The sequence below is a fragment of the Myotis daubentonii genome, chromosome X (genome assembly GCF_963259705.1).
Source record: "Myotis daubentonii chromosome X, mMyoDau2.1, whole genome shotgun sequence".
In the NCBI taxonomy this organism is placed as follows: Eukaryota; Metazoa; Chordata; class Mammalia; order Chiroptera; family Vespertilionidae; genus Myotis; species Myotis daubentonii.
This window is the reverse complement of record NC_081861.1, coordinates 139,829,368-139,842,479: the sequence shown is the minus strand read 5'-3', so window position 1 is coordinate 139,842,479 and position 13,112 is coordinate 139,829,368. Positions and strand designations below refer to the sequence as shown.

General features: G+C 54.7%; 2 protein-coding genes across 4 annotated transcripts in view; one reads left to right on the top strand and one right to left on the bottom strand.

Annotated features, from left to right (window-relative positions):
- SLC25A6 (solute carrier family 25 member 6) overlaps nt 1-13,112 on the bottom strand; it is a 266,945-nt gene that overhangs the window by 197,201 nt on the left and 56,632 nt on the right. The window lies entirely within an intron of this gene.
- The window catches only part of CSF2RA (colony stimulating factor 2 receptor subunit alpha), a 34,047-nt gene that overhangs the window by 19,513 nt on the left and 1,422 nt on the right, over nt 1-13,112 (top strand). For all 3 annotated transcript variants that reach the window (XM_059679293.1, XM_059679292.1, XM_059679291.1), the window contains exons 8-10: nt 2,340-2,369; nt 3,203-3,338; nt 6,027-6,120. In XM_059679293.1, coding sequence (XP_059535276.1) covers nt 2,340-2,369; nt 3,203-3,338; nt 6,027-6,120 — 260 coding nt within the window. The remainder of the gene's footprint in view (nt 1-2,339; nt 2,370-3,202; nt 3,339-6,026; nt 6,121-13,112) is intronic.

The window sequence follows — 13,112 nt, the reverse complement described above, 5'->3', positions numbered from 1 at the left end:
AATAGTTATACGTCCACCTGGAACCAGTGTAGACGAGGAAAGACCAATAGTTATACGTCCACCTGGACCCAGTGTAGACGAGGAAAGACCAATAGTTATACGTCCACCTGGACCCAGTGCAGACGAGGAAAGACCAATAGTTATACGTCCACCTGGGCCCAATGTAGACGAGGAAAGACCAATAGTTATACGTCCACCTGGACCCAGTGCAGACGAGGAAAGACCAATAGTTATACGTCCACCTGGACCCAGTGTAGACGAGGAAAGACCAATAGTTATACGTCCACCTGGACCCAGTGTAAACGAGGAAAGACCAATAGTTATACGTCCACCTGGACTCAGTGTAGACGAGGAAAGACCAATAGTTATACGTCCACCTGGACCCATGTAGACGAGGAAAGACCAATAGTTATACGTCCACCTGAACCCAGTGTAGACGAGGAAAGACCAATAGTTATACGTCCACCTGGGCCCAGTGTAGACGAGGAAAGACCAATAGTTATACGTCCACCTGGACCCAGTGTAGACGAGGAAAGACCAATAGTTATACGTCCACCTGGACCCATGTAGACGAGGAAAGACCAATAGTTATACGTCCACCTGGACCCAGTGTAGACGAGGAAAGACCAATAGTTATACGTCCACCTGGACCCAGTGTAGACGAGGGAAGACCAATAGTTATACGTCCACCTGGACCGAGCGTAGATGAGGAAAGACCAATAGTTATACGTCCACCTGGGCCCAGTGTAGACGAGGAAAGACCAATAGTTATACGTCCACCTGGGCCCAGTGTAGACGAGGAAAGACCAATAGTTATACGGCCACCTGGGCCCAGTGTAGACGAGGAAAGACCAATAGTTATACGGCCACCTGGACCCAGTGTAGACGAGGAAAGACCAATAGTTATACGGCCACCTGGACCCAGTGTAGACGAGGAAAGACCAATAGTTATACGTCCACCTGGACCCATGTAGACGAGGAAAGACCAATAGTTATACGTCCACCTGGACCCATGTAGACGAGGAAAGACCAATAGTTTTACGTCCACCTGGGCCCATGTAGATGAGGAAAGACCAATAGTTATATGTTCACCTGGGCCCATGTAGACGAGGAAAGAACAATAGTTATACGTTCACCTGGACCCATGTAGACGAGGAAAGACCAATAGTTATACGTCCACCTGGACCCAGTGTAGATGAGGAAAGACCAATAGTTATACGTCCACCTGGACCCAGTGTAGATGAGGAAAGACCAATAGTTATACGTCCACCTGGACCCAGTGTAGATGAGGAAAGACCAATAGTTATACGTCCACCTGGACCCATGTAGACGAGGAAAGACCAATAGTTATACGTCCACCTGGGCCCAGTGTAGACGAGGAAAGACCAATAGTTATACGTCCACCTGGACCCATGTAGACGAGGAAAGACCAATAGTTATACGTCCACCTGGACCCAGTGTAGATGAGGAAAGACCAATAGTTATACGTCCACCTGGACCCATGTAGACGAGGAAAGACCAATAGTTATACGTCCACCTGGGCCCATGTAGACGAGGAAAGACCAATAGTTATACGTCCACCTGGACCCATGTAGACGAGGAAAGACCAATAGTTTTACGTCCACCTGGGCCCATGTAGACAAGGAAAGACCAATAGTTATACGTCCACCTGGGCCCAGTGTAGACGAGGGAAGACCAATAGTTATACGTCCACCTGGGCCCAGTGTAGACGAGGAAAGACCAATAGTTATACGTCCACCTGGGCCCATGTAGACGAGGAAAGACCAATAGTTATACATCCACCTTGGACCCAGTGTAGATGAGGAAAGACCAATAGTTATACGTCCACCTGGACCCAGTGTAGATGAGGAAAGACCAATAGTTATACGTCCACCTGGACCCATGTAGACGAGGAAAGACCAATAGTTATACGTCCACCTGATCCCCAGGGTAGACGAGGAAAGACCAATAGTTATATGTCCACCTGGACCCAGTGTAGATGAGGAAAGACCAATACTTATACGTCCACATGAACCCAGTGTAGACAATGGGAAGATCTGGGCTCCATGTCCACCTAGATTTAACGAGGATCCATGTCCACCTGTTGGGGATCCAGACGAATAAAGGATTGGTTTGCGGGGCCCACTTCCGTCCCTCTGCCTGTGTCACCTCCAGGGTAGCAGAGCTCACAAGGTCACTGGCCCACCCATACGTAGCTTTCTCCCTCAAAGGGCAGAACCGACGACACTTTAGAGAAAAAAAAAAATGTTTCAATGGAGAAAAGTAAACCTATTCTGTTTTGTTTGTGTGTGGCTTTTTTTGTTTGTTTGTTTCTCCAGAACAGTATGCAGCCCAGTGACCATCAACTGGTGAGTGAAGATTCTGAGACCAAAATACCGCCCCTTCTTGGAGCTTCATCTAGTCCCCATCTTGTCGGAAATGTAGGGGACCCTTCCCATAGTCGCTCCTGGGGGCCTGGGTGGGGTGTCCTCTGGGCTCATGTTGAGATGAGTTATTACAACCCTGAGTTCTTTTTAAAAATCTATGTTTACCAGAGGCCCGGTGCATGAATTCGTGCACCAGTGGGGCCCCTCGACCTGGCCTGTGGGAAGGGGCTGAAACCGGCTCTCCGACATCCCCCGAGGGGTCCCGGATGGCGAGAGGGCACAGGCCAGGCCGAGGGACCCCACAGGTACACGATCGGGGCCAGGGAGGGACGCAGGAGGCTGTCCAGTCCGTATCGCTCAGTCCCAATCGGCCAGACCCCAGCAGCAAGCTAACTTACCGATCGAGGTGTCTGCCCCCTGGTGGTCAGTGCACGTCATAGCGACTGGTTGACAAGTCGACTGTCTGCCCCTGGCGGTCAGTGCACATCATAGCGACTGGTTGACAAGTCGACTGTCTGCCCCTGGTGGTCAGTGCACGTCATAGCGACTGGTCGACCCGTCGGCTGTCTGCCCCCTGGTGGTCAGTGCACTTCATAGCGAGTGGTTGAGCAGCCTTAGCATATCATTAGCATATTACGCTTTGATTGGTTGAATGGTCGACTGGTCGACCGTACACTTAGCATGTTAAGCTTTTATTCTATAGGATAATAATAATAATAATAATAATAATAATAATAATGAAAATAAAACACATCCCACCTTTTTTTTTTTTGCTAAACCGAAATGACATCTCTATCTCTCTCTTCTCCCCAAAGGTGGAGGTATCTGGTGGCCGGGGAAATCAATACACGTTTCCAAAACCACTGCCCAGAGCCAAGCACATCGTGCGGATGAGGGCCGCCGACTCCCGGGTCCTGGAGTGGGGTCCCTGGAGCCAGCCTGTGGAGTTTGGTACGTATCCCCCCCCGAGAAGGGGGGTGCCCAACCCCGAATCGATCTGAGTCATTCCAGGAGTGAGGACCCGTTCATTTTGCCTCCCTGAAACTTTATCGAGGCTCATGAGCCCGGCCGGTGTGGCTCAGTGGTTGAGCATCCACCTATGAACCAGGGGGCCATGGGTTCGAGTCCCGGTCAAGGGCACATGCCCGGGTTGCGGGCTCGATCCCCAATGGGGGGGCATGCAGGAGGCAGCCGGTCCATGATTCTCTCTCTCTCATCATGAATATTTCTCTCTCTCTCTCTCCCTCTCCCTTCCTTTTTGAAATCCGTAAAAATATATTTTTAAGAACATAAAAGGCTCCCAAACCCAACCACTCCCAGCCCCAAAGGAAGAAACGGACAAGCAGACTTCTTAAAGTCCGTACCCAACCAGGAAATAATCCTGCCTGATCCCGTCAGACAATCAGCCTGGGTCCCTGGTGAACTGTTAAATGAGGTCTGTTTCAAGCTGTTGTAGGAATTGAATTAGCAACTTCCTGCCCGTGGTTTCCTGCCTGAGACTTGGCCAGAATTCAGGGGCTCGGACGTCACTGCCACCATTTTAATTTTTTTTAATAGAACCTTTGATTTTTTTTAATATATTTTTTATTGATTTCAGAGAGGAAGGGAGAGGGAAAGAAATATAGAAACATCCATGATGAGAGAGAATCATGGATCGGCCGCCTCCTGCACGCCCCCGACTGGGGATCGAGCCCATAACCTGGGCACGTGCCCTTGACCAGGACTCGAACTCGTGACCCCCTGGTTCATGAGTTGATGCTCAACCACTGAGCCACTCCGGCCGGTCTCTGAGTCTGTGTTTAAGTTGTGTTATCGGTTTTTTGGGCCACAGTTTTCTCAGTGGGATTTGCAGGTCCTGGATACTCACACACACACACACAGGGCCACGGGGAGCGGGCCTAAGCTGGCAGTCGGACATCCTTAACCCACTGGTGCACGATCAGGGCTGGGGAGGGCCATGGTAGGGCTCCAGGGCGTGTCCGGCCCGTCTCGCTCAGTCCCAATCGGCCGGACCCCACAGCAAGCTCACCTACTGGTCAGATTGTCTGCCCCCTGGTGGTCAGTGCACGTCATAGCGACTGGTTGACCGGTCGACCGTCTGCCCCCTGGTGGTCAGTGCACGTCATAGCGACTGGTCGACCGGTCGACCGTCTGCCCCCTGGTGGTCAGTGCACATCATAGCGACTGGTCAACTGTCTGCCCCCTGGTGGTCAGTGCACGTCACAGTGAGCAGTTGAGCGGCCTTAGCAGATCATTAGCATATTACGCTTTGATTGGTTGAACGGACAACCGGACACTTAGCATATTTAGGCTTTTATTCTATAGGATTTTTATAAAAATTTTTTATTGATTTCAGAGAGGAAGAGAGAAGGGGAGAAATATAGAAACATCCATGAGGAGAGAGAATCATGGACCGGCTGCCTCCTGCACGCCCCCTACTGGGGACGGAGCCCGCAATCCTGGCATGTGCCCTTGACTGGGAATCGAACCCGGGACCTCCTGGTTCATAGGTCGACGCCCAACCACTGAGCCATGCTGGCCAGGGCAGGACTGGGATCTTCCCTTTAGAGCAGTGGTTCTCAACCTTCCTAAGGCCGCGACCCTTGAATGCACCTCCCCATGCTGTGGGGACCCCCAACCATAAAATTATTTCATTGCTGCGTCATCACTATATCTATATCATCTATATCATCTATATCATCTATATCAATATCTGTATCATCTATATCTATATCATCTATAGCTATATCTATATCTATATCTATATCATCTATATCTATCTATATCTGTATCATCTATATCTATATCATCTATAGCTATATCTATATCTATATCTATATCTATATCTATATCTATATCTATATCATCTATATCTATATCTATATCTGTATCATCTATATCTATATCTATATCTATATCTATATCTATATCATCTATATCTATATCTATATCTATATCTGTATCATCTATATCTATATCATCTATATCTATATCATCTATATCTATATCTATATCTGTATCATCTATATCTATATCTATATCTATATCTATATCTATATCTATATCTATATCTATATCATCTATATCTATATCTATATCTATATCATCTATATCTATATCTATATCTGTATCATCTATATCTATATCTATATCTATATCTATATCTATATCTATATCTATATATCTATCTATATCAGTGGTTCTCAGCCTTCCTAAGGCCGTGACCCCTGAATACAGTTCCCCATGCTGTGGGGACCCCCAACCATAACATTATTCTCGTGGCTACGTCATCGCTGTCATGTGGCTGCTGTGACGAATCGTCATGGAAACATCTGATCTGCAGGATGGATTTTCATGGTGACACATGGACCATCATGAAAGCACAGCGATCGATCACAAAAACAATATGTGATTATAGATGTGTTTTCCGACGGTCTCAGGCGACCCCTGGGAAAGGGGCGTTCGACCCCCTAAGGGGTCAGGACCCACAGGTTGAGAACCGCTGATTTAGCGAGTATCTCCCTGCTCGTCTGGGTATCTCTTCATGGCCGTGAACTCGCCAGGGGTGGAGGGGGCCGTGTGTTGGGAGTTCACCCCAGGGGGGTACCTGATCCGCCCCCCCCCTCTCTCTCTCCCCAGGCTCCGAAGAATGGTTGTCCACCGCGGCGTTTGTCTCCATGGTCATGCTGGGCACCCTCGCCTGCGCCTTGGTCTTCCTCTACCTTTTTTACAGGTAAACCCCAAGCCCTGGCCGGTGTGGCTCAGTGGTTAGAGCGCCGGTGGCCGCGGGTTCGATTCCCAGCCAGGGACACGGACCTGATGAGAGAGAGAGGGAGGGAGGGAGAGAGAGAGGGCGGGGGGGGGGAGAGAGACATGTGGATTGGCCGCCTTTCCGCATGGGCTCCCACCGGGGCCGGGGATCAAACCTGAAACCCCAGATACGGGCCCTTGACCAGGAATGAAACCTGTGACCCTTCGGTGGGCGGGCCGACGCGCTAACCGCTGAGCCCACCCTCTGATTGGTTCCTTAAATGTGAACAGATCCAGTGGGATCTATATCTCTATATTAAATGCTAAGTGACCGTCCGACCGACCGACCGACCGACCGTCTGACCGGCCGTCCGACCGGCCGTCCGACCGGCCTGTACATATGATGCCCACTGGCAATTTGAAAATAAACGTTGACTCGTGCAGGCGCGATACACATAAAGCTCTCGCTGGCGCCAATCGCACGCGAGGCCAGAGTGTATCTGAAGACCAACTACTGGCGCTTCGTTGTGGTTGTATCATGTTGTTGTTGTTTATTTATTAATCAATTTATATATTACTAGAGGCCCGGTGCAACAAATTTGTGCACTGGTGTGGGGGGGAAATTGTCCCTCAGCCCAGCCTGCACCCTCTCCAATCCAGGACCCCTTAAGGGATGTCTGACTGCCCGTTTAGGCCCTATCTGGTGGGCGATCAGGCTGGCAGGGGAGAGCAGTTGAGGTGATCAGGTCAGCAGGGGAGCAGTTAGGGGCGATCAGGCAGGCAGAGATGGTTAAGGGCGATCAGGCAGGCAGTGATGGTTAGGGGCGATCAGGCAGGCAGTGATGGTTAGGGGCGATCAGGCTGGCAGTGATGGTTAGGGGCGATCAGGCTGGCAGAGGGATTAGGGGCGATCAGGCAGGCAGAGGTGGTTAGGGGTGATCAGGCAGGCAGTGATGGTTAGGGGCGATCAGGCAGGCAGAGGGATTAGGGGCGATCAGGCAGGCAGAGGGATTAGGGGCGATCAGGCAGGCAGAGGTGGTTAGGGGTGATCAGGCAGGCAGTGATGGTTAGGGGCGATCAGGCAGGCAGTGATGGTTAGGGGCGATCAGGCTGGCAGAGGGATTAGGGGCGATCAGGCAGGCAGAGATGGTTAGGGGTGATCAGGCAGGCAGTGATGGTTAGGGGCGATCAGGCAGGCAGAGGGATTAGGGGCGATCAGGCAGGCAGAGGGATTAGGGGCGATCAGGCAGGCAGAGATGGTTAGGGGTGATCAGGCAGGCAGTGATGGTTAGGGGCGATCAGGCTGGCAGAGGGATTAGGGGCGATCAGGCAGGCAGAGATGGTTAGGGGTGATCAGGCAGGCAGAGATGGTTAGGGGCGATCAGGCAGGCAGAGGGATACGGGGCGATCAGGCTGGCAGAGATGGTTAGGGGTGATCAGGCAGGCAGTGATGGTTAGGGGCGATCAGGCAGGCAGTGATGGTTAGGGGCGATCAGGCAGGCAGTGATGGTTAGGGGCGATCAGGCAGGCAGTGATGGTTAGGGGCGATCAGGCAGGCAGTGATGGTTAGGGGCGATCAGGCAGGCAGTGATGGTTAGGGGCGATCAGGCAGGCAGTGATGGTTAGGGGCGATCAGGCAGGCAGTGATGGTTAGGGGTGATCAGGCAGGCAGTGATGGTTAGGGGCGATCAGGCAGGCAGTGATGGTTAGGGGCGATCAGGCAGGCAGTGATGGTTAGGGGTGATCAGGCAGGCAGTGATGGTTAGGGGCGATCAGGCAGGCAGTGATGGTTAGGGGTGATCAGGCAGGCAGAGATGGTTAGGGGCGATCAGGCAGGCAGAGGGATTAGGGGCGATCAGGCAGGCAGAGATGGTTAGGGGTGATCAGGCAGGCAGTGATGGTTAGGGGCGATCAGGCAGGCAGTGATGGTTAGGGGCGATCAGGCAGGCAGTGATGGTTAGGGGCGATCAGGCAGGCAGTGATGGTTAGGGGCGATCAGGCAGGCAGTGATGGTTAGGGGCGATCAGGCAGGCAGAGGGATTAGGGGCGATCAGGCAGGCAGAGGTGGTTAGGGGCGATCAGGCAGGCAGAGATGGTTAGGGGTGATCAGGCAGGCAGAGGGATTAGGGGCGATCAGGCAGGCAGAGATGGTTAGGGGCGATCAGGCAGGCAGAGGGATTAGGGGCGATCAGGCAGGCAGAGGGATTAGGGGCGATCAGGCAGGCAGAGATGGTTAGGGGTGATCAGGCAGGCAGTGATGGTTAGGGGCGATCAGGCAGGCAGAGGGATTAGGGGCGATCAGGCAGGCAGAGATGGTTAGGGGTGATCAGGCAGGCAGTGATGGTTAGGGGCGATCAGGCAGGCAGTGATGGTTAGGGGCAATCAGGCAGGCAGAGGGATTAGGGGCGATCAGGCAGGCAGAGGGATTAGGGGCGATCAGGCAGGCAGAGATGGTTAGGGGTGATCAGGCAGGCAGTGATGGTTAGGGGCGATCAGGCTGGCAGAGGGATTAGGGGCGATCAGGCAGGCAGTGATGGTTAGGGGCGATCAGGCAGGCAGTGATGGTTAGGGGCGATCAGGCAGGCAGTGATGGTTAGGGGCGATCAGGCAGGCAGTCATGGTTAGGGGCGATCAGGCATGCAGTGATGGTTAGGGGCGATCAGGCAGGCAGAGGGATTAGGGGCGATCAGGCAGGCAGAGGGATTAGGGGCGATCAGGCAGGCAGAGATGGTTAGGGGCGATCAGGCAGGCAGAGGGATTAGGGGCGATCAGGCAGGCAGAGGGATTAGGGGCGATCAGGCAGGCAGAGATGGTTAGGGGTGATCACGCAGGCAGTGATGGTTAGGGGCGATCAGGCAGGCAGTGATGGTTAGGGGCGATCAGGCAGGCAGAGGGATTAGGGGCGATCAGGCAGGCAGAGATGGTTAGGGGTGATCAGGCAGGCAGTGATGGTTAGGGGCGATCAGGCAGGCAGTGATGGTTAGGGGCGATCAGGCAGGCAGAGGGATTAGGGGAGATCAGGCAGGCAGTGATGGTTAGGGGCGATCAGGCAGGCAGTGATGGTTAGGGGCGATCAGGCAGGCAGTGATGGTTAGGGGCGATCAGGCAGGCAGTGATGGTTAGGGGCGATCAGGCAGGCAGTGATGGTTAGGGGCGATCAGGCAGGCAGAGGGATTAGGGGCGATCAGGCAGGCAGAGATGGTTAGGGGCGATCAGGCAGGCAGTGATGGTTAGGGGCGATCAGGCAGGCAGTGATGGTTAGGGGCGATCAGGCAGGCAGTGATGGTTAGGGGCGATCAGGCAGGCAGTGATGGTTAGGGGCGATCAGGCAGGCAGTGATGGTTAGGGGTGATCAGGCAGGCAGTGATGGTTAGGGGCGATCAGGCAGGCAGTGACGGTTAGGGGCGATCAGGCAGGCAGTGATGGTTAGGGGCGATCAGGCAGGCAGTGATGGTTAGGGGCGATCAGGCAGGCAGTGATGGTTAGGGGCGATCAGGCAGGCAGAGGGATTAGGGGCGATCAGGCAGGCAGAGGGATTAGGGGCGATCAGGCAGGCAGAGATGGTTAGGGGCGATCAGGCAGGCAGAGGGATTAGGGGGGATCAGGCAGGCAGAGGGATTAGGGGCGATCAGGCAGGCAGAGATGGTTAGGGGTGATCAGGCAGGCAGTGATGGTTAGGGGCGATCAGGCAGGCAGTGATGGTTAGGGGCGATCAGGCAGGCAGAGGGATTAGGGGCGATCAGGCAGGCAGAGATGGTTAGGGGTGATCAGGCAGGCAGTGATGGTTAGGGGCGATCAGGCAGGCAGTGATGGTTAGGGGCGATCAGGCAGGCAGTGATGGTTAGGGGCGATCAGGCAGGCAGAGGGATTAGGGGCGATCAGGCAGGCAGAGGGATTAGGGGCGATCAGGCAGGCAGAGATGGTTAGGGGTGATCAGGCAGGCAGTGATGGTTAGGGGCGATCAGGCTGGCAGAGGGATTAGGGGCGATCAGGCAGGCAGAGATGGTTAGGGGTGATCAGGCAGGCAGTGATGGTTAGGGGCGATCAGGCAGGCAGAGGGATTAGGGGAGATCAGGCAGGCAGAGATGGTTAGGGGTGATCAGGCAGGCAGTGATGGTTAGGGGCGATCAGGCTGGCAGAGGGATTAGGGGCGATCAGGCAGGCAGAGGGATTAGGGGCGATCAGGCAGGCAGAGATGGTTACGGGTGATCAGGCAGGCAGTGATGGTTAGGGGCGATCAGGCAGGCAGTGATGGTTAGGGGCGATCAGGCTGGCAGAGGGATTAGGGGCGATCAGGCAGGCAAAGATGGTTAGGGGTGATCAGGCAGGCAGTGATGGTTAGGGGCGATCAGGCAGGCAGTGATGGTTAGGGGCGATCAGGCTGGCAGAGGGATTAGGGGCGATCAGGCAGGCAGAGATGGTTAGGGGTGATCAGGCAGGCAGTGATGGTTAGGGGCGATCAGGCAGGCAGTGATGGTTAGGGGCGATCAGGCAGGCAGAGGGATTAGGGGCGATCAGGCAGGCAGTGATGGTTAGGGGCGATCAGGCTGGCAGAGGGATTAGGGGCGATCAGGCAGGCAGAGATGGTTAGGGGCGATCAGGCAGGCAGAGGGATTAGGGGCGATCAGGCAGGCAGAGGGATTAGGGGCGATCAGGGAGGCAGTGATGGTTAGGGGCGATCAGGCTGGCAGAGGGGTTAGGGGCGATCAGGCAGGCAGAGATGGTTAGGGGTGATCAGGCAGGCAGTGATGGTTAGGGGCGATCAGGCAGGCAGAGGGATTAGGGGCGATCAGGCAGGCAGAGGGATTAGGGGCGATCAGGCAGGCAGAGATGGTTAGGGGTGATCAGGCAGGCAGTGATGGTTAGGGGCGATCAGGCAGGCAGTGATGGTTAGGGGCGATCAGGCTGGCAGAGGGATTAGGGGCGATCAGGCAGGCAGAGATGGTTAGGGGTGATCAGGCAGGCAGTGAAGGTTAGGGGCGATCAGGCAGGCAGTGATGGTTAGGGGCGATCAGGCAGGCAGAGGGATTAGGGGCGATCAGGCAGGCACAGATGGTTAGGGGTGATCAGGCAGGCAGTGATGGTTAGGGGCGATCAGGCTGGCAGAGGGATTAGGGGCGATCAGGCAGGCAGAGGTGGTTAGGGGCGATCAGGCAGGCAGAGATGGTTAGGGGTGATCAGGCAGGCAGTGATGGTTAGGGGCGATCAGGCAGGCAGAGGGATTAGGGGCGATCAGGCTGGCAGAGGGATTAGGGGCGATCAGGCAGGCAGAGGTGGTTAGGGGTGATCAGGCAGGCAGGTGAGTGGTTAGGGGTGATCAGGCAGGCAGAGGTGGTTAGGGGCGATCAGGCACGCAGAGGTGGTTAGGGGCGATCAGGCAGGCAGTGATGGTTAGGGGCGATCAGGCAGGCAGAGGGATTAGGGGCGATCAGGCAGGCAGAGATGGTTAGGGGCGATCAGGCAGGCAGAGGGATTAGGGGCGATCAGGCAGGCAGAGGGATTAGGGGCGATCAGGCAGGCAGAGATGGTTATGGGTGATCAGGCAGGCAGTGATGGTTAGGGGCGATCAGGCTGGCAGAGGGATTAGGGGTGATCAGGCAGGCAGAGATGGTTAGGGGTGATCAGGCAGGCAGTGATGGTTAGGGGCGATCAGGCAGGCAGAGGGATTAGGGGCGATCAGGCAGGCAGAGGGATTAGGGGCGATCAGGCAGGCAGAGATGGTTATGGGTGATCAGGCAGGCAGTGATGGTTAGGGGCGATCAGGCAGGCAGAGGGATTAGGGGCGATCAGGCAGGCAGAGATGGTTAGGGGCGATCAGGCAGGCAGAGGGATTAGGGGCGATCAGGCAGGCAGAGGGATTAGGGGCGATCAGGCAGGCAGAGATGGTTAGGGGCGATCAGGCAGGCAGTGATGGTTAGGGGCGATCAGGCTGGCAGAGGGATTAGGGGTGATCAGGCAGGCAGAGGGATTAGGGGCGATCAGGCAGGCAGAGATGGTTATGGGTGATCAGGCAGGCAGTGATGGTTAGGGGCGATCAGGCAGGCAGAGGGATTAGGGGCGATCAGGCAGGCAGAGATGGTTAGGGGCGATCAGGCAGGCAGAGGGATTAGGGGCGATCAGGCAGGCAGAGGGATTAGGGGCGATCAGGCAGGCAGAGATGGTTATGGGTGATCAGGCAGGCAGTGATGGTTAGGGGCGATCAGGCTGGCAGAGGGATTAGGGGTGATCAGGCAGGCAGAGATGGTTAGGGGTGATCAGGCAGGCAGTGATGGTTAGGGGCGATCAGGCAGGCAGAGGGATTAGGGGCGATCAGGCAGGCAGAGGGATTAGGGGCGATCAGGCTGGCAGAGGGATTAGGGGCGATCAGGCAGGCAGAGGTGGTTAGGGGCGATCAGGCAGGCAGGTGAGTGGTTAGGGGTGATCAGGCAGGCAGAGGTGGTTAGGGGCGATCAGGCAGGCAGAGGTGGTTAGGGGCGATCAGGCAGGCAGGTGAGTGGTTAGGGGCGATCAGGCAGGCAGGTGAGTGGTTAGGGGCGATCAGGCAGGCAGAGTGGTTAGGGGCGATCAGGCAGGCAGGTGAGTGGTTAGGAGCCAGCGGTGCAGGCTGGGCTCAGGAACACCCCCTCCCCCGTATGAATTTCATGCACCAGGCCTCTAGTATATATATATTTAAAAGTTAGTAAATTCAAGTCTGGCTAACAGTGCGCCCAGATGTTATTAATTTAATAATAATAAATAACTCACACACAAAAAATATAAAAAAAACCCCAAAGAATAATAAATAAGTCACAAAACAGAGGCTGGGCCACATGCGCAGAAGTTTGGGGGGAAGGAGGGTCATGGGTCTTAGGAGCCGCCAGCCTTTATCACCAAAGACCCTGGACTCCCCACGCCCATCCCTGCCTCCGAGGGTCAGAGTGAAGGTTCTGGAAAGGCCCCCCGTGGTCCCCACGCTGGATTCCCCCCGTGCCTCCT